The sequence below is a fragment of the Pezoporus occidentalis genome, unplaced genomic scaffold (assembly GCF_034315485.1).
Source record: "Pezoporus occidentalis ecotype Australia unplaced genomic scaffold, CSIRO_AGI_Poc_V1 ctg4, whole genome shotgun sequence".
NCBI classification, from domain to species: Eukaryota; Metazoa; Chordata; class Aves; order Psittaciformes; family Psittacidae; genus Pezoporus; species Pezoporus occidentalis.
The window spans coordinates 21,066,948-21,087,494 of NW_026915724.1; the positions used below are offsets into that span (position 1 = coordinate 21,066,948).

General features: G+C 36.8%; 1 protein-coding gene across 1 annotated transcript in view; it reads right to left on the bottom strand.

Moving 5' to 3' along the window:
* The window catches only part of LAMA1 (laminin subunit alpha 1), a 101,924-nt gene that overhangs the window by 27,792 nt on the left and 53,585 nt on the right, over positions 1–20,547 (bottom strand). Inside the window, exons 20-40 of the mRNA XM_062632959.1 lie at positions 20,422–20,528; positions 19,233–19,413; positions 17,823–17,959; positions 15,013–15,249; positions 14,338–14,481; positions 13,788–13,967; positions 13,044–13,229; positions 12,655–12,782; positions 11,461–11,581; positions 11,185–11,322; positions 9,367–9,488; positions 8,404–8,490; positions 7,753–7,946; positions 6,645–6,787; positions 5,239–5,337; positions 4,425–4,536; positions 4,097–4,259; positions 2,054–2,264; positions 1,711–1,827; positions 1,452–1,615; positions 178–316 (exon numbers count right to left, since the gene is read on the bottom strand). Of these exons, the coding sequence (XP_062488943.1) occupies positions 178–316; positions 1,452–1,615; positions 1,711–1,827; positions 2,054–2,264; positions 4,097–4,259; positions 4,425–4,536; positions 5,239–5,337; positions 6,645–6,787; positions 7,753–7,946; positions 8,404–8,490; positions 9,367–9,488; positions 11,185–11,322; positions 11,461–11,581; positions 12,655–12,782; positions 13,044–13,229; positions 13,788–13,967; positions 14,338–14,481; positions 15,013–15,249; positions 17,823–17,959; positions 19,233–19,413; positions 20,422–20,528 (3,110 nt within the window). The remainder of the gene's footprint in view (positions 1–177; positions 317–1,451; positions 1,616–1,710; positions 1,828–2,053; positions 2,265–4,096; positions 4,260–4,424; positions 4,537–5,238; positions 5,338–6,644; positions 6,788–7,752; positions 7,947–8,403; positions 8,491–9,366; positions 9,489–11,184; positions 11,323–11,460; positions 11,582–12,654; positions 12,783–13,043; positions 13,230–13,787; positions 13,968–14,337; positions 14,482–15,012; positions 15,250–17,822; positions 17,960–19,232; positions 19,414–20,421; positions 20,529–20,547) is intronic.

The window sequence follows — 20,547 nt, forward strand, 5'->3', positions numbered from 1 at the left end:
ACAGAATATGAAATCTGGTACCATTACTGCCTTGAGTACCGATTCAAGATACAATAACTACTAGTTGGTGGGACAGGCTGCTGTACTCCAATTTCAGCATGTGCAAAACCAACTAGAACAAATATTCCAAATGAGAAAGTGAAAGAAGTTAACCAAAATACTAATATCTATACTTACAAAATCCAAGGGGGCATTCACAACTCGAGATGCATCATCTGCCAAACTCTCTGTTATTTCAATCACATTTTTAACGCTGGAGTGGGTGTAGACAGCAGCAGTTGTGTTCAGAGTCACATTTCTTACTTTTGAGAGGCCACTAATTAGAGAATTAACAAGTAATTCTGTTTTCATAAGAGTACCTTAATTAAGGACTAACATTTTCAGTTACAACATGCATGTCTTTCTAGAATATATGATGCACTCTGAAAAACTGAGCTCACCTTGCCCTGTTTTGTGTAAGGGGATTTAAATCTATTATTTTGAACTGCAAAAAAAAACAAACAACCCAAACCAAACCAGTTCAAAGAAGGTTTTAATTTTTTTTTTTTGGTTGGTTGGTTTCTTTTTGTTTATGGTCAGTTCTTCAATTTTTAAAGCCACTTAGTCACTTAGAACAAATTTGCATCATCTAAACAGAACAGAAACTGGTTACTAGCTTAAAAGCAAAGTAGAGAAATACAGAACCTAGGAGGAAATTACAGACATCTTAAAACTCTTCTTTATTACACTTTGCTTTATTGAATTTATCTGGTTCTGGTGAAGCCAGCACAGTTGCTCAGTGTTACTCAGAGCAAAATTTTCTATTCTTAAATTTACATGCAAATTTTCCAGTCTGATATGATTTAACTTTTAACCCATATTTACTGACTTTAAAGGACAACAAGAATCATAGAATAATCTTCTGGGATATTCTACATATATAATCTTCTATCCTGGGACAGAATTTCCACTGAACTAACTAGAATGACTCCCCAACTTTCAAATTTTAAGAATGCATTTGAATAGACTTAAGACTGCAACCCACTCATTTCTGCAAGATGCTTTGAAAGCAACAATGGAGGCATAGTAGTAATAGCTTCTTGATGAGACTCAGAGGTATATTGTCAAGAAGTATTCCTACACAGACCAAAAACTTTTCAAGCCATAAGATGATACACTTTCTGGGCATTCAATAATTCACTAGTTACTGTGTACGTCAGTCACATGAAATGAGAGAATAATCAACCAACTCCATATAATTTAATAAAGGTACATTACATTAAAAGTAAAAAATACTTGAAATAGAGAATCAAAATTGATCACAGAATTGTTCGGGTTGGAAGGGACCTTTAAAGATCAACTCCCCTGCCATGGGCAGGGAATTCTTTTAGTGGATCAAGATACTACCTATAGAAATTAAATCTGACACTACACTAAATCTCTCCCCATTTCATACTTCTTGAGTTTATCACCTCTCCAGTGCATCTGCAAGTCTTTGGATCCGGGTAGCATGGTCCTCGGCTCTGTATACCAGGTCAAGCACTCCTCTCACAGACATCTGCATCACCAGGTCATCCACGTGGTGTCGCAGTTTGGTGCTCCATAAGACTAACCCGTCCTGGTGGACCTCCAGGTTCTGCACAACAAAATGGTTTCCTCTTTTTTATCTTTCTTTCAGTAGCAAAATACACCTGATAGTGTCAAAGAGGATGTTAACACTTAAGAACTTACAGATGTAGAGTTCTTCATATCTTGGGCGAGAGTAGCAGCACTGTTCACTAGGACCCTCCCTTCGTTAATGAGTATGGTTGAGATTTCTTCACCTTCCTTTATATTTAGCTTTTTGTCCTACAGCATAAATCAAGTATTTTGTAATAGTCTGTAAAGTCAGCTTTAGTGCACATGAGTTCACATAACACTATCATTTTTTGGTTTTCAAACGGGGGTCTCATTTCCTTTGAGTCTTTAAGTTATCATATATATTAACATGCTTATTAAAGTCTAAAAAGCAACTTTCAAACATTATTTTGTATTTGATATTTCTTATGCAACAACACTGATTGTTGAGTCTTACATGTAATTCTGCCAGGTTGCTAGACATAAGAGGAAACAAGCGATTGGTCTCATTGATGTTAGCAAGTGCCTCATTCACCAGGTCCTGGGCATCTTCCAGTCTGTTGCTGTGCTTTGATAAGAGCTGGTGTGCATCACTTTTTAGATCAGCAAGTTCCTTCTGGGGTTTAAGATACTCTCTCTGAACCTGGATCAACAAATTTTCTGCAGCTCTGGCAAAAAGAGAAATCAGAAAATAAATGAACAGTGAAGGAGAAACTTAGGCATGGAATTCTTGAGGAGAAAATGAGGTCATGTTAAATTAATTTAAATGCATCTTCTCACAAAAGTCTGCAATTTTTTCTATAATTGAATACAAACACATGGTAGCTTAGTTACTCATCTTACCACAAAAAAAGATGACTGCCTGAGGCAGTAATGCAGTTCATAAAATTTGTATGTGGTGTCTAAAGAGGAAAGGCATTAGTATAAATCTTATTTGCCTGGACTTAATTAGGGACATCCCCCTACATACAAACCTCTGTGAAACATTCCACTGGCAACACTCTATATATTAATTGTAGTGATTCATATTTTGAATGTGGGATCAAAACATCTATTATTAGGATTGATACTAGAAAGAATATAGAACCAGAAGTGAAGGACATATACCCAATAGTTCTGAAAAGTTTAAATGGCAAATAAAAATAAATAGCCTTATTAAAATGAACACTGAATTAAGCAATCGTTTGTCAGTTGTTAATCACTTCAGCTGTTCTATTGGAGAATATTTGCATCTCAACAAATGTTGCTTAACAGTATGTTATCAAAAGCTCAGTCCACTGTGAGCCATGTGGTAACTTCTGCTCCATCAAAAATGGACTGGCAAACTACTTATTTAAATCTGTTTTGAGCTTACAGCTGTATTGCACGATAAATTTTGCAGAGTAAACAATCTTACAAATCTTATTAACTCTCTTCAATCTGTGAAAGGACACTTAGAGAACTTTAAGAACTTTCAACAGAGCCTATAATTGAAAAGATTAATTTACAAACGCATTGTATAACAACTCAAAAGCTTGTTGAAAATCAGAACATTCTGTTACTATGCAACAGGACATTTTGAGTCATTTTTATAAGTGAAAAAACACTGCTACTTCAAGTTCCTAATAAGTATCAGGTTAAATAATACATTTCTAGTCCATTTAGCTTCTATACAATTTAATATTTGCACAAGGACAAGCACAGGACAGGTTAGGTTGAACAAAATCAGACATGCTACCAACACAAACATTCTATCCTGCCTAATCCAAAGCACTTAATAAGAAAAGTAAAATTTTCAGAAGTATTCCACTCTGGTCTAAATCTTTGCCCTTAAAGCCAGTGTTAACATTCTTACAGCTTTTGGTGGACTAAGGCAATACTTAGTATTTCTGAAGCTGGAATAACAATTTTGCTGACTGTTGAAGCAGTCAACATTTCATATTGCCAAGTCTAGTTATAAGCACTCATAATGAATAGTAAATCCACTTTAAAATAGCCTTTAACTGGGGACAAATCGAGACAACAGAATACAATCCTGAACTGTGGCTAAGAATGCTGAAACAAATGCCTTGGTTACAATTGCAAATCTATGTGATGCATATTCCAATGACAACAAATCATCATGTCTGTCAGCAGATCTGACATTTCCTGGGCTTGCAATTGACTGGGACAGTTCTATGATGCCTCTTAGCCAAAAGCAACAACGAGATGTGTACTAGGGCCAGGTCTGAAACAAGCTGAAACCAATAAGGCTTTTTTGCAAGGGAATTTTGGCACGATTGCAAGGGAATTCTGTATCACATTCAAATGAACAGGCTTTGGTTATATTAGCATCATGTGGGATGCCCAAATATCATCAAATCATGTAACTCCAAATTCAGAGTTCATATAGCTCCACCTGGGCTTGTTTTGTATCACACTGCCTCTTATTACGGCATGATGCTTCTCCAGATATCTCTCCAAAAAGCAGTATTGCATATTTTAGACATAGGTGAAATAGTTATCAGTAGAACAGGCTTACTTTAAGACTCTGGTAGCATTATGGTGCTGTTGAACAAAATCTTTCCTGCGCAATGCATCCAAAAGGGCAGAAATATCATCCTGCAGGCTCTGTGATGTAGTATTGGACAGCGGGAGATCCAGGCCCAGTGTTTCATTTAGTGACATGGCAACTTCAGCAAGTACTAAGTAGGAGAGTAAACAATTTAGTCATGCCATTAAAAAAAGACTATATGTGAATCCCTTATGCAAACTGCAGCAGTTTCCATGTAAATAGTTCTTTAAGAGTTATGAAGGAAATACCCTTCTAAATGCTTTAAAGAAGTGGAAATATCTTAAAAGCAGGATACCTTTGATGGTTGTATGTACTGTGTCAATAAATCCAGTCAGCTCTTGACTTTTGTTCCTGGTTGCTTGAGTTATTGTGTTAAGTTGCCAAGCTTTTTTCAAAAACCTGGATGACTAGAATAAAATCAGAGATATTTGACAGTTCTAAACCACTGATCAATACATACAATTTGTCTATGTTTTTACACTTTTCCCCCCAATACCAATAATACTTTCTGAGAGGAAACAGGTTTTTGACAAGACACATCTATATGATTCATACATCTCTGATGCTCCCATGCTTGCAGAAGTTTAATCATATTGAAGGTTCCAGCCTCTGATATCAATTGTGTTATCAATTATTTTCATAATCAATAAGATCATAATTACCAGAGCTATTTCTTAACTCTGAACAGATCACAATTAGCAGTAGCAACACTGTTAATGCAAGTACCTAGTTAGATTATAGTTTCAATGTCAGGTATATATGGTCAGCAACAGATCTAACGGCTGAAGTACTATCATCAATTTCCTACCATATTTTTGTGTGTGTTAAAACTGAATAAAGAATGCAAATCTTGGCTGCTTTTCAGGTGCATTTTCAACAGATTTATTCCTGCTAAAGTCATACTATAGGTATCAAAGACTTTTTTGTGAATATTCAGCTATGAAGTAATTTTGAAAAAGCTCCACATATTAAGACCAGTGAGAAATATCTCACTTCTTCCAGTTTCAGGCCACTGAACTCTATAGATTTAAAATAATTTCTGAACAGCTCTCTAAGAAATCTCAAAGGATTTCTCCAGAAAGGCTAAGAATAAAGAAGCCAGCACCTACCTCTTTGTGCAGCTGATCAACTCCTCTTGATAAACTCTGAAGACTTTCTTCTGCTGTAGTTATTGAGTAAGTTGGATCTTCTCTAGGGACTATAGACCCCTATAATAAACAAGAAGAAATAGCACAGAGGAGTTTAATGGCTTTGTTGTGTGTCCAGAAAAGTTATGGGAAGAAAATAAATATTCACACTATTTAGAAGATTTATGTTTTAAATTAATGATTTGCAAGATCATGTAAGATGACATAAAGTAATTACAGCTCATGCAACAGTGTGTTTCTTTAAATAAGAAAGCAAGAGTCCAGCCATGTCATACTTTCAATCAGGTAATGAGAAAGGAAGAACAATTTCTGCTTTCTTGATTCTTAGTTTCACTACAGTCTGAGCTGCCCCAATAAGCTACTTCGAGAACTTCCAAGGCCTGCCTAATTAAATGCTTCTATTCAGTCCTACACCTGCTACTGTTTCAGCAGCTGGTCTGGTCAAAACAGCGGCATCCAGAGTACATCTGTGAGGATGACCCGGGAGATGTTTGTTTCCATCTCATACACAGTGCATGGCACTTAGGAGTTCAGGATTTCGGTCCTCCAGATACAGTTAAGGTAACACAAGCAGCCCTGCGGATCTTCTCACCAATAAGAGAGAAGAATAAGCTGTATTTGGCTTCAAGGTCACCTCGAAACTGCTCTATATGGCACTAAACAAGCCATTGTACCCAAGTGTATCTTTGATAGAGTCCCGTTCTGCAACAGAGTATCATTTCTCTAAAGATGAAAAGAAACTTCTGGCATTTTTTACAAAGACAGTAAGTCTGGGAAAGGTTATTTTTGGATTTCAGATATTTCAGAGCCAACCCTTGTAAATACCATAATAAGTATCATTTTCCCAACTTTTTAAAGAAGTAATACACAGGGTATTACTTGTACAGAACATCCTTGTGTCAAATAGAAATTTCAAATTCTTTTCCTCAGCATGAGGAAAGAGCAAATGAAAAGAAACAGAAGTTGAAGCTCTTGAGCCTCTGGGGATAAAGTACAGCAAGGTTTCTCTAAAAGCCCAGTTCAAGAACCCAGAAGGAGACAGCAAGTATGTCTAGGTATGCCAGGAAAAGGTGAAGCACATATAGATAGTGCATTCAATAATGACAGTGCAGACTGAAAAATACATTCATACATTTATTTGAATGCTAGCTCAACAAATGAAAATACAGTAATACATAAATAATATAAATATAAATAACTTAAGGTGTACTTCTACACTAAATGTAATGGTCTTAATCTTGTAACACTTACATATACACATATTCAAGCCAAGAACTTCAGAACAGCTTCTGTTAACTTACAGGCATACACAAGTTTTGCCTGAAAGCTGTGACTAAGTATTTCTACTATTTGTGTGTTCATTTTACCTTCAGATGTTTTGTTGCATTCTCTACTTGTGACAATGCCCCATAGGGCACACGGGCAACACCAGTGAGGTTCAGTGAAAGCATGTCCTTGTTGAGATCATCCAAAGTGTTTAACAAAACTCCTGTGCAGTTGTCATCACAAGCTAAAGAAACAATTTTAAGAGGAGGAAGCAATATTAGTATTAAAAAGAAGCACCAAGTACTGAAATTTATTTTGATTTATGCAGTATGTGCCTTCACCTTTTGAGTTAAGAGTGATTAAGTATAATAATTTTGAGTATACAGATCTGTAGTACTGCCCTCCCCTTCTTGCCCCAAGAGGGGACCTATTCCAAACATACTCTCCTTAGGTTAGCACACATTCAGGCCTTATTGATCATGCTTGCTACTGAGCTCCTTGCTCTATTATAAGCTTCCTGAGCCTATTTAGCTGTATTTCTATAAACCAGAATGATGCCACTGACACTCAAACAGGTTAGGAAGAGAAGAAATTTGAGCCTATATGGTGTCATTCCCTTTATTCTTTGGTTGTTTACTTTTGGCTTTTTTACACAAAGCAAAACCTGAGTCCTAGCTCCTATTTCACTGTAAAAGCAAATTACTGTGCTTACTGTCCTTCTGCTCTCCACACTCTTGTAAGGGAATACATGACTAATTAGTGGTGGAGAATGCCTACATACCTGGGATAACTCCAAAAGTATTATTACAGCAACCTCACGTCCAAAGGGTCAATGACAAAGGAATTCAACATTTTCAAATAAATAAAGGTATGCTACAGACAGAAAAAAGTGTTAAAACTATCTTTCCTTAAACTTGTCTGTAACACCAAATAAGTAATTTTAAGGATTAACTGCTTGCATGATATTATGATCTCTATTGTAGTTTTTTCTATGTTCACAGTATGGTTGAGGTTGGAAGGGATCTCTGGAGATTATACAGCCCAAACTCCCCGTTTTACAGAAATATAGGTTGTTAAGATATCTTTCCTTTTATAGAAAGAATAGGGCCTTACACCATAAAAATATTCAATGAATAATCATGTGCACATAAATATCACTTGAACAGTCCAAAGCCCGCTGGGAAAGTAAGCAGCTTAAAAACCACCTACAAACACACTTGTCTTCCACAAGAAGATGTCTTGGTTCACACTCCTCACACAGCTGTCCTGTCACACCTTGTTTACAGAGGCACTGGCCAGTCACTCGATCACAATTAGCATGAACAGAGCCACTTGGATTGCACTGACATGGACGGCAGCTGCCACCAGGAAGCTGAGGGTCACCATAATAGCCAAGGGAGCATCTACACATGGAAAAACAGGACAGAACACCAGGATATTCATCATGAAATTAGATGTTACATTTATCTTTGAGAATCACTGATAGTTTTTTAATTAATGGCTTCTGTAACAGTAACTAACAAATCATCCTAAATCCTTGAGCACTCATTCATATATTTACTTATGAACACTGGGGGGAAATGGGGAAAATTAGACCACCTCCTCCCATCCCCCAAAGTTTCTTGCATCCCCCTTGCTGTTTTTGAAAACTGGAGTGACACTGGCTTTCCTCCAGTCCTTGGGCACCTCTCTTGCTCTCCATGACCTTTCAAATGTTATTGCTAAGCCACTCTCCATTACATCTGCCAGCTCCTTCAGCACTCTTGGATGCATCCCATTGGGGACCATGGATTTGTGACTCATATTAATCAAACTGCCCTTGGAAGCTGGGAATAAATGGGGACATCACATGTAACTTACCTTTCACAATACTGTCCTTCATATCCTGGGAGACAGGCATCACAGTGGTAATCCTGAACACCTTTCAGGACACAAGTGGGACTAAAACTGGAGGAAGGATAAACAAATGCCCACTAGCACATGAATGGAAGACCATACAAAGACAAAGAACACCTTCAGCCACAGGTTAAACACTGTAAGCAACAGTATCTTCTGCTCAATCTGATGCAGTGCTCTAGAATATGTACTTTATTTATTAAAAAGTTTGCTTTCCCAAAGTGACTCCATTACTGTACAACATGCTAAAGCACCTTATGCTCTTCCTTTTAAAAGGTAAGAATGAAAAACGGATGCTGCATGTCTATGCTATAGCATGCATCTAACTGAGACTTGGATGAGAACATCAGAGTTGCTAGACTCCAATTATCCAAAAGCAAACAACAAATACCTTTTCCAGGCTTCTGGAGAAAAAAAAAAATTTAAAAAAAAAAATCAGCCTGCACAGCATTTTTGTTTTCGAAGTATGAGGTTAACTGTTCCTCTACCAAACAAACAGATACAGAAATTTCAAACAGAAGAGTACTTGTTCTTCCCCTATGGCTGATCTCATGAAAAGTTCCTGCATTGACTGGAGATGACCTGAAACTTTGTAAACACAAAAGCATTGTTTTCCGAATGAAGAAAGAGACCCACATTTGAACTTAACATATGTCAGAGCAACTTCACTATCTGTAAAACATTCTATGTGGCTGATCTACTCTTAAAGAAAAAAAAACAAACAAAACAACTTATCAGTTAATCTTTTTAAAACCATACGGATTTACCACTAGCTGTGAACAACTCAGAGTTTTCAAATGCCTAAAAATTAAGTACTCTTTATGATAACTCCTGTTGTCATAGCATGGTAGGTATATAAGATGGGACATACAGCACAAGAAATCCAGGCTACTAAAATGTACATTGGATTTAATAAGTTCTGGTTACCTAACAGGGTTGGCTCTGGGACAGGCACAAAGAGAGCAGTCGTTCACGGATCCAATTACTTTCCCATAGTAGCCTGGGGCACAAGCACTGCAGTAATCACCAACTGTGTTATCTCTGCAGTTCTGATACACAAAAAGGAATTTAGACAATTTAAAACAACAAACAAGAGGAACTTTATCTTCCCTCCAATCAATAAATGTATACAGTTTCCAACAATCAACTCTAAATGTCACTACACATCGGTCAGCATTCTGTGAGTGGAGGAGCCTTTTACACAAAAATAAGCAGAATGCCAGCATATTTTCTCCTATGTGAACACCCCCTCAGGCAGGCTGACCTAATTTCTTTACTAAATTTTCATTAAGGTTTATATATTTCTGCTTCTATTAATCCAATTGAGGCCAGGAAATCACAATACAAAGCAAAAATCCTCAAAAAACACACACCCCCTCAACCACCAAAAAAAACCCCAACAAAAAACACCACCACAAAAAAAAAAAGCAACTGATGGAAAAACTAAACAGATTACCTGAATGAAAATTATAGCTTTTAAGGTTTCAGCAAATGCATTTGAATGTTACAAACCAAGGACCATCCACAGTTAGGATCACAGTTTAATTTGACATCATTACTGATCAACAGCCAGTTGATATTAAAACATTAAATTGGTATTATAAACATAATTTAACTGACTAGGCCTCTAAGTGAATAAAATTCAGTTTCTCCTTTTTTCCTAATTTTTGATTCCTATTCTTACTAGTGTGTATATTTTAAAGGTTAGTTGAAGAGAGTAAGCAGTAGCAATGCAGCCTCCTATTGTATGGGGAGCAGAAAACAGAGGTGAAAACCATTTCTTTTGCCTACACTACTCAGCCAGTAATGCCTAAGTAGTAATCTCAACACGTAGGAGACTTGTCTGAGAATGACTAGTATTCACTAGCGTGAAAGACCTATGTGGTTTTGCCTTGTAGAAATGAGAACCACAATTCTTAATCATGAGATACATACTTTAAGACAAATCTGAAAGCGCAAGAATGGTTTACAAAAGCCTGAAGGACAAAGGAAACTCACTTCAAAAATTAACTTCAAGAATAAATCCAGCAGATGCTGACTCTGAACTAACTCACTACTGGAAAAACAAAGCAACTGAAAAAACTTTAGGAAAGAATATTAAGCCAACCAGAGTACAGAATTAATGTGCCTTATGTGGTTAGGTGAAAATTTGCCGTTCGCAGGGCTGTCAGCCCACTAGAAAGAAGCAATGTGTTAGTCAGATGTATCCCCTCTTTGCAACCTTTGGGATAAAGTGAAAGAAATAAGCAAAATAACTTGGCTGAAGCATATCCTCATACAAATTTAGTCTGGGAGTTTAAAAAGCCTCAGTTAAAGCTGTGCAGAGGATTCTCCTCCTGAGAAGCAAGAGATTTGACTTTGACCTATTCTGTGGTGTGGTATGGTTGACTGCTTCCTTTACTTCTTTTTTGTGTGATTAAGCAGACTTTGGCCAGATGAAGGACAGAAGCCAAAAAAGTTTCACAGAAAAACAGATAAACTGAACTGGTATATAGGTTACTTTTGAAGTACAACTAAAACTAAAATAATTTAATTATTTTGAAGATGTTAGTGCCCAAAGAGCTTGATTAATTTTCCTGAATGGACCCCAAGGGAAATACTACTCAGATTTTCCTGTTTTCAGAGTCAGAGGGAAAATCCCATAACAAATACTATAGCCAAATAGCTCTCCTAGAAACTCCTTCCACAGGTTACCACTATTGTGTGCTGAGGTGAAGCCAACAGAATAACAAAAATTTTACATACCAAGCACTTTCCAGTTTCAGGATCACAAGTATCACTGTGGTTGTGGCACTGACATGGCACACATGGTGCTATCAGAGTGTGAAGCTCTTTTACACCGAGTTCTGTATGCTTCCCCCTATAGTACCCTGGAGCACAGCTCTATTTGTAAGGGGAGCAAAATAAAACAAATATATGATCACACCTAACAATTGTTACAAAAAATTTTAAAAGCCATTTAACTAAATGTTTAAATTATCTCACTATTAGACATACAAAAAGGAATCAAGGATTCTGTACCTGGCAGGACAACCCAGCATAACCAGCAGGACATCTACATTGTTCTACAAGACGAGCTCTAGCTCTGCCTAGATGCATTTCTTCAAACTTCACTGCAATTTCCATTGAGATATTTGCAATTCTACAAGACATAGGCAGAAGAGAGTGTAAACATCTAAAGAAGTTCTAGCACCAAAACTAAGATTCAAACATTTCCATGTTTCAAGGTCAGAGCTGCCATACATAATCCCTCATGGTCCCCTTTTCCCCATGCAAATATCTCAATAAAATCTGAAGGTTCTTGAGTTATGTATGAAATTTCAGGACCTATAATGAACAAATCAGAAGTATTTCAAAGTAATATAGGTTGATTCCCGTTGGTCTGGATAACTTAACAAGCCCACCACACAAGAGTACATATTTCTGCCTCAGAAACACTAGACAGAAAGAAATACATCTGATTTGTCCTACATATTTTTGGACAGCTAGCAAAAATATAGTTGAGGGCACGTGAATCAAAAATAATCCCAAATCTTGAGGTGGAATCACACTTCTTCACAGCTGTGAAAACAGTTCAGATATTGGGCTGTCATTGGATGCATCTCTGCTTTTCTTGGTAGTTGCCACATTGACAGACGCGATGACCATATCCCATCTCCTCATTAGTAACCTAGTTCTGTTTAAAAAGGCAGATAAAATGCTACCTTTCTGAGGTGGAAATATTTTACTACCACTGCCCAGAGTGCATAAAGCTACAGGAGAGACCTGGATTGGTACAAACCCTAAAACTCAGGGGAACATGTGTTCTAATTGAAAAAAATAAAAAATAAAAAAAATAAAAACCAGTACTCAAAAAAAAAATCAATATCTACAAAAATAAGATGGGAAAGAAATAATTTAGAAAATATCTAACTATAACACACATCCTGCAGAACACTGCATCAGCTTGTAAGGCTCTGTGCTTCTTTATGGGCTTTCTAACAAAGTAAGTAGCAGAGACAATTGCTGTTTCACAGAAAGAATTGAAGAGGGATTTTGCTGACATTGAAAGTCATAAATGTTTTCCAATCAGACAAAGAACAAAAGTTGTAAATAGGAAATTGGACATTTCTAATATGAATTAAATCTTTACTGTATAGCTCAGTTGGGACTACTTCTAGGTTAAATTGCAGTAAATGCAATAGAATAAGTAAATGCAATCAGAGATTGCTTTACCTGCTTTGCTGCAATCCTTGACCATAAGTTGCCTTGATAAGGATGTATTCAACATTGCTTAGCACAGATAAAAAGTCAGAACGTAAGACAGGCTCTTCAGACACAGAGTTAAAATACTTCCAAGAATCCTAGGGAAAAATAACTCATTAAACCCATGACTGCTCAAGCTCACTTTAAGGTAATGATGTTACAGGAAGGGTTCCTTCTTATGTGTTCTTTCAGAAATGCAGTCACAGTGATTCTATCTTGAATCAAAAATCTTGCGCTGTGTTAGAACAAGACCTGTTCTTACATCATTTCTTCTCTCCTTCAATGCACTCAACTTCCACACCCAGTTTTTACAGGAAGCTCACAGAAAGAAATATTTCCATGCCGATGTTTTGGCTTACCTCCTTCATTTCTACCTCCTTCTCAGTTCTTACTCCATTTTCTGGAGAAGGGATGTCTACGTAGATGACAAACCTTCTGGTGTGACCTCCTTTCATTAGAATCTGGGGCTCAAAATTTGAGGTTCCAAAGCCATCCAAAGCATAAAAAGCAACAGTGTATCTCAGCTTCCCTCCATAGGTCATGAGCTGTTTTGATAAAAAATTTGTTACAATTTTTGTACTCCAAGGTTAGAGCTACTAGCTGAAAATACTTTAACATCATCAGAAGACTTGAAAACTGATGGTTCTTTGAAGAATTGGCAATAAAACATGAAAACTGACTTCAATTCAGCAGTTTCTGCACCAAGGTTAAATGTATATTTCATAGTTTCTTCTTTTAGGCCCTTTCAAAGTGTGCATTCAACTTTCATTTAATTCCTAAGCAATAGAGATTCCAAAATATATATCTAGCATCAAGGTTGAAAACTCAGGTTTCTAAAGCAAATTTGAATACATCACTCTTTCCCCTATAGAGTCTCTGAAGAATAATATGTTAATTAAATATGGGTGTTACCAATTTACAGGGTCAAGAAAAATCTCATTAGGAAAGGGTAATGTAAACATATTGTTTGCGCTTGCTATGAATAAGTTCAGCCACTGAACATTTATAATATTATGAGCTACAAGAATAGAACTAAGGCAGGAAAAGTGACTATTATACAATAAAGGAGTGACTATTAGACAATAAAGAAATCGTCATCTTACTTGGTCTCCCTGAAACTGCTCTGGTAACCTCCAGTAAAACGTTTCTGTATTTAAGTATTTTCTGACTATGGTAGCATCCAGTAAAACATCAGGAAATTGTGAAAATACTCCTTCGACTGTTCCAGTCAGGTTGCTTTGAGCTACTACATGCAGAATGGACTGATCGGGAGTTAAGGTTATCTGCAACACAACGAGCAATAGATTTGTTAACAAAAAAAATAATTAACCTATCTCCATGCAATATGCTGTTAACACTGCTCTGAGATAGTCAATAGCCCATCTTAGAGTAATGAATTCCCCAACAAAAACTCAGGAAACATGTTTGATATTTATTTTTGTTTAGAGCAAAGAGTGAAACACAGATTTCAGAAATAAGACTATGATCATTCATCATTTACTTTCTTTTTTTGTTCTGCTATATGCCACTGCCTCCATAAAGTAGCCAGTTACATTCAGCCCTATTCATGAAATCTGTGCAATCTTAGGCACACCAGCATGGTACCTAACATGAGGATAACACCAGTCTGTACATTTATGTCACTTTACTTACAGGAATTCTCACATGATCTTCTAGTTCTGAACAAAATGTGGACATCCCAAAACAGAAGCACGGAGTACAACCTAGTGCATTGTTGGCAGACAAAGCAAAAGTTCCAGGTTTACACTCACTGCACTGTGGACCAAATACATTTTCCTGGAGGAAATAAAAAGGACATAACAGCACACTCATGTTACTTTGCTAGCTGAATGAAAGACTGTTCTTTTTGGAAGAAAAGCTAGTTGCTATGTAAATTACTTAAACAGGAAGTCAATTATTGTATCTATTTTGTTTTACTATGTAATGCATTATTTTTTCAATTATTTGCTAATGCTGTTTAAAAAAAATAAAACCCAAACAAACAAAAAACAAACCCAGAACAATGAAACTAAACTATCTGAATTTCTATCAAAAATTAGCAGCTAAACATTTCCATTCAAGACAGAAAAACTCCTGCAGCAATATATTTCTAGACTTTATCAAGGAATAGTTTTTTGTAGCTCAATGTAGAAACATATGACCTGTTCAGCACTAGCACAGAAAACCCTTTAGGAGTGATATATAGCTGTGCTCAAAAACATCTCAAAGAAAGGAAGCCCTTTCAGCTCTATAACCTCTATGACTTTTATGTACTAGATGTCCAGAAAACCCCAGTGCTATTTCAAAGGAGTATAAATACTTCAGTACCTTGCAGGTACAGATGCCCGTTTCTTCTTCACAACCACAAAGTCCTGCAGTGTCATCACACATCTCTGCTTTGGTTCCACTCAAATCACAGTCACAGGTAACACAGTCTGGGTAGTCCCTGTAGCCTAACGCACACCTGGAACAGCTTTGTCCTCCATATTTAACTTTGCACTGGCATTGCCCCGTCAAGACATCACACTGGAGATTGGCTGAACCAGCGGTGCTGCAGTTGCAAGCCTTAGATGAAGAGAATAATTGTTCATAAAAACAATTTTGTTACAACAGAAACAGCACAGTAAAATTAGAGCAGCTCTTAAAACTCTATGTTTGTCAACAATTACTATGCAATAATAAAAGGGAAGAACTTCCACGTAGAAATGGGGTTGTTTGGTTTGTATTTGAGCAAAGAACTGCATTTCCAGTAAAAAGTGGATGGCTAAAAGTAAGAAGCATTGCTGATTCAAATCTGGGTTGGGATTCAAAGGAGTTGAAGGAACCTGTTCCAGAAAAAAAAGAAATCTGAAGATTTTATTTAAAATTCTATTTATTGAGTACAGTAAGTAAGTTAAAATAATGTTATATAATTGTTGCATGAAATAAATCCATAAGTACAATAATTTTATGAATATGATAGAAAAATCTTAATATTGACATTCTTTAAAGATTTCAAGAGGCATTAATATTGTGTACATCCTGCTCAATCTTCATTTACTCTTTGATAAGGAACCAAGAATCTCATTGTATCAAAAGGTGGGAAGCTCAGCACGCATTGCAGCTCACTACTAAAGGAATACCGTTCTCTAGCAGAGCCCAGCATCCGTTATGCAATCAGTAATATGAACCTGTTATTACAAATATGCAAAATGGATGTATCTAATTTGTCATGCTTTTTTGAAGCAGAGTGGATCTAATCTTCAGTCTTAATTTCATATCTGTCATTACCTAGCAAGTCCAGTTTTGCTTTGTAGTTATTTCTAACAGTGCAGGCAGAAAGTACATTCCATCTATGATCACCTGACTATGAGCATTTTCCCCCAGTCTTCTCTCCTCATCTCATCATTTGAGAAGCAAAACCTTACTTTGTAAAGCACTCTACACAAAGACCCACAAAATCTATTAGCATCACTATGTATCCTTTAGCATTCTTCACAAGTTTGCTGTTCACTGTTAGTATTCCTTGTATTAAGCAGATTTTACTCTAGCAGCAAACACTAGGTAGTACGCTGCTTAGTCTAATACACTTTATGACCAAACAAGCTGACAACTTGTCTAAAGGTCTACAGCTCTGAATGTTAAACCCTATTTTAGGAATCATAATAATAGAAATAATTTACGTGTACTTCCATCTCTACCTATATGTGATAAAGATAAATAAGGACTCCGTGGTACAATTAAGTGTGCTGCAGCATACTTGAAAAAGGTAGTAAGCAAATCATGACTATAGCTCTGCTCCATCAACACACCCAAATTTGCTGGTAAATACCAAGAAAACAGTAAGAAATGGAGCCAGATGAAGTATCCCACTAATGCAGTCTGTGTTGCAAAACCAAACTAGCTGGGTTTCTGATAGCATCAATCCCATTTCACCCATGTAAAGAGCATGCAAGAGCCTTTCCAGGGTTTGCCAGTAGACATTGCACTGGATCTCAACCTTCCATAGCTGACTATTCAGCCCAGAAGAGCCTCTGTTGGGATGTTACCTGCAGATCACAGTACTGTTTATTGCATCAAGAAAGTAACTAAAATACCATAGCGTAATTTGTGTTTATTACTGTGATGCTGTAACCAACAGGAATGCTAAACAACTTAGCGGAAACGAGCAGTTAAATACTTAATTCAACTTGATCATTGACAAGTGCTGGGGAATCACCCCATGAAAGGAATACTTCAATGGAAATGCACAGGTACCAGCATACTGAATTTGCAGAACACCAGGATAAGAAGGAGACTAGCCGGTATCTGACAAAGCAGTGGATTAAAGCATGGCTGCCAAGTAAGTTTCTTTAAATCACTAAGAATGTATACCCTGAAGAGATATTATAGGATTGTTTTATCATCCTTAGTTAAAAAAATTAAAAAGAGAAAAAACAATTTGCCTGATACTTGTACTTGTCAAGTACTTACTGCATATAATGACAGACCTTGTCAAGTTGATTATATTTGTGGTTTCTCAAGTGAAATTAGCCATTACATTCTTGTAATTCTGAGGCTTTTTAAAATCTCACAAGTTATAAAATAAAGATTGGCCCAATGCCATTATCTGTCAGGAATTTAGCGCATGAACCTAATTGCATAAATGGTTGCTACCTCTTAGATCTGCACTGAGTTGGCATTTTACTGCTTAATCACAAATATTAAGCTAATGTAATGGGAGTTACCTTATACCATTTAAAATATTTAGAATAAAAACATGCAGTGACTTTCCAGATAAGCTATATTTCATTGTTCTTAAGACCATAATATCACTCCTTGATTAGCATGGAAACTATGTTCCCTGTTGCCAGTTGTTGCTATGAATCTGGTTTAGTACCACTAAGCACTTGAAAATAAGAATACACACTTCAAAATTTTAATATGATCTACATACTTATCCAGAATAAACACTCTGATCATTATTTTCAAAGACAGCTTCCTTGGAAGGTTCCTCAATAAACACTTTATGGTCTGATTTTTTTTTAACGTTAAGCATGTTGCCCTAACACTTTGAGAGAGAGTAAACATGAAGGTTCTCAAAACAAGACTCCAATTCTGACAACAGTATAAGGAAAATTGTTTTGAACAGCCATGGCTTTCTGGTCAGCCTAACATACCTTGCAGCCAAATTTAGGAGAGAGTCCCCAGTGATATTCTTCACAGAGTTCACATTTTGGTCCCTGAGTGTGAGGGGGACAAATGCATTGGCCAGAATCAGCATTACAGTTGTTCTGAGTATGAGCACAGTCACAGGCTGCAAGAGAAGTAGGACCAAGTAATTAAGTTTATCTCTGCTTTAGCTACAGAGACCACTGATAGTCTTACATTTTTTAAGCACACAGTACAGTTTATCCATTCTGCTACAAACTCCTTGTCACCCCTAGTCACTGAGAAACAAATTAGGACCACAATGGCATCTCATCTTTTTATTGAGAGCCCATCATTTCTTCTTAACATAGCCTGTTTGGTGGATAACAAAGCAGTGTGGCATTTCCACAGGTGAATCAATAAAGCTAGATGAAATTATTGTGGAGAAGAATAAGTTTGTAAGAAAAAAATCTATTATTAAGGATACAAAAGTCATCAGGAGATATGATAATGTTCTCAAGCAGGTGGAAGGATTAATCACAGGAACTGATATTTTTCAAGAACAAATTAGTGAATACTAGGGATGGATAACTATTTTTTAATAACTAACTGCTGCATGAAGCACTTGTCTATTTACGGAATGCAATGCAATTCTTGCTAAAAATCATAAGCTCAGAAAAGTGGTTTTATTGATTGCCATAATAACATTCACAACATTTTCAAGACTTAAATAGCTAAAAGTATTTAAGGGATCTTTGATTCTTAACAAAGACACAGTATATATGTTACAAAACATAATCCTTTAACATAATCTCACTGCAGATTTCATATTCCTGTACTATTTGAGGCATGAGAAAAATGTTTCTGTCAGGTTGGAGAAAAGGTAGGCATTCCTTTAGCTATACTCTCAAAAAGGGCATCTTATTAACACGATAAATTAGGGTTTTTGATGGCACAATCCCCATTTGAATTAACATTTTCCCCTGCACCACGATGAAAAATTGTACATATGATGATGGGAAAATAGTGTCAATGACATTTTATAAAACTATAATACATATTTTTAAGAAATAAATGAAAAAAAAGGTAAAAATATGTAAGAGTAATAGCTCTTAGCTTTTATGATTGCAGAAACAAAGGTTATACAGTCTAAAGGAAGAAAAAGTTTTGTACCAAAAAAAGAGACAAAGGAGCTACTGAGGATGTAATTTGTCTCCTGCAACTTTTATGAGTTGTTACTTCATAGTCACAACCTTTTGCAAGGAACCACACAATAAGCAAAGAAATGTTTTGTTCCCTAGCTTAATCAAAGTATTACGAGACCATTCTACAGATTTTTCCATAGCCATCAGAACTGACCTTTGACACAGTTAATCATAAAATATATTGATGAAAGAAATTCCAGACAAACCCTGAAAGGATCATGGATCAGAACTTACGTGTGCAGCCACCATCCTGGAACGTATGAAAGCCATGAGCACAACGGTCACACTTTTCTCCAGCCACTCCTGGTACACAGTGGCACTGCCCTTCATGACTGCAGTCCTCGGAGACTGAGCCAACCTGACTACAGTTGCAGGGAATGCAGCCAAGCCCAGTAAGCAGGCCATAATAACCAATCTGTTGGACAGGAAGTAAATACATTTGAACTATATTTCATAATTTTTTTTTAAACAAGACAATATACATTCTTATTTTCTCTTGTTTACTTTCTCTGCTGTCTGACCTGCATGAATATTCATCAGCAGTGTGTGACTCCTGTGGGAGGATTCCCTGGCCTTATCTCTTCACTGTTCCCAGCCATATGCAAGTATGCGTTTGAGTAAAGATGTGAACATTGAAATGCTCTCATGGTCCTCTAATCTCATTAATGAGATTTATGTTTTAAAGTTCCAGGATATTTTACTGTACTGACCAAGCAGAGATTTCTGTGAATGTGAATGAAAGACCAGAATAGAGCAGGGTCAGTAAGCCATGGTACATGTGGATTGAAAGGCATTCAGCTGGGCTCGCACAAGGGCTGTAACTGGGCACAAATTTCCTGCTCTGGTCTCTGAGGCAGTTCTACACTTAGCAAAGGCTGGAAACTGCTGTTTTGCATCACCAGTAAATATCTACTTGTTCTTATAACAGGCCTGTCTTTTAACTGAATCCTTCTTTGGCGTTCAGCCATGATGCATTATCACCAATCACATTCTCCAGATATTCCCACTGAGATTTCATTTTGCAGAAGCACAGTGCTAGGATCCCTTCGGGTCTTTTAGCAGCATTCAGTTTTGGTTTTTTGTAAGCCAACATGGCAGCACATGTTTTTTTGTAAGCCAACATGGCTTTTGTAAGCCAACATTGTCAGTGAATGCAAGACTAGCCTGAACAGCCCTATTCAGAAGGATGCTGAGTCAACTACATAGCTTCACATCTGCAAAGAGAACAGGCAGAGCAATCTGCAACTACAAAAGCCCGTGCAGACAAACCTTTGGTCTCCACTCCAGTAACAGGTCCCCTCTCCCCTGAATATATTTGATGCTATTCTCTCTAAAATACCTGCTCTAATTAATATCTATAGATAAACAGGAAGGCCAAGATACACAAAAAGTAGAGATGAGGAACAGGTAAATACATGCTTACCAAGCACTTATCACATCTTTCGCCAATCACATTTGATTTGCACTGACAGAAGCCTGTTTCATGATGACAAGTAGTCGAAAGGGAACCGTTCACATGGCATGCACAGGCTTATGTTTACACAAAAAG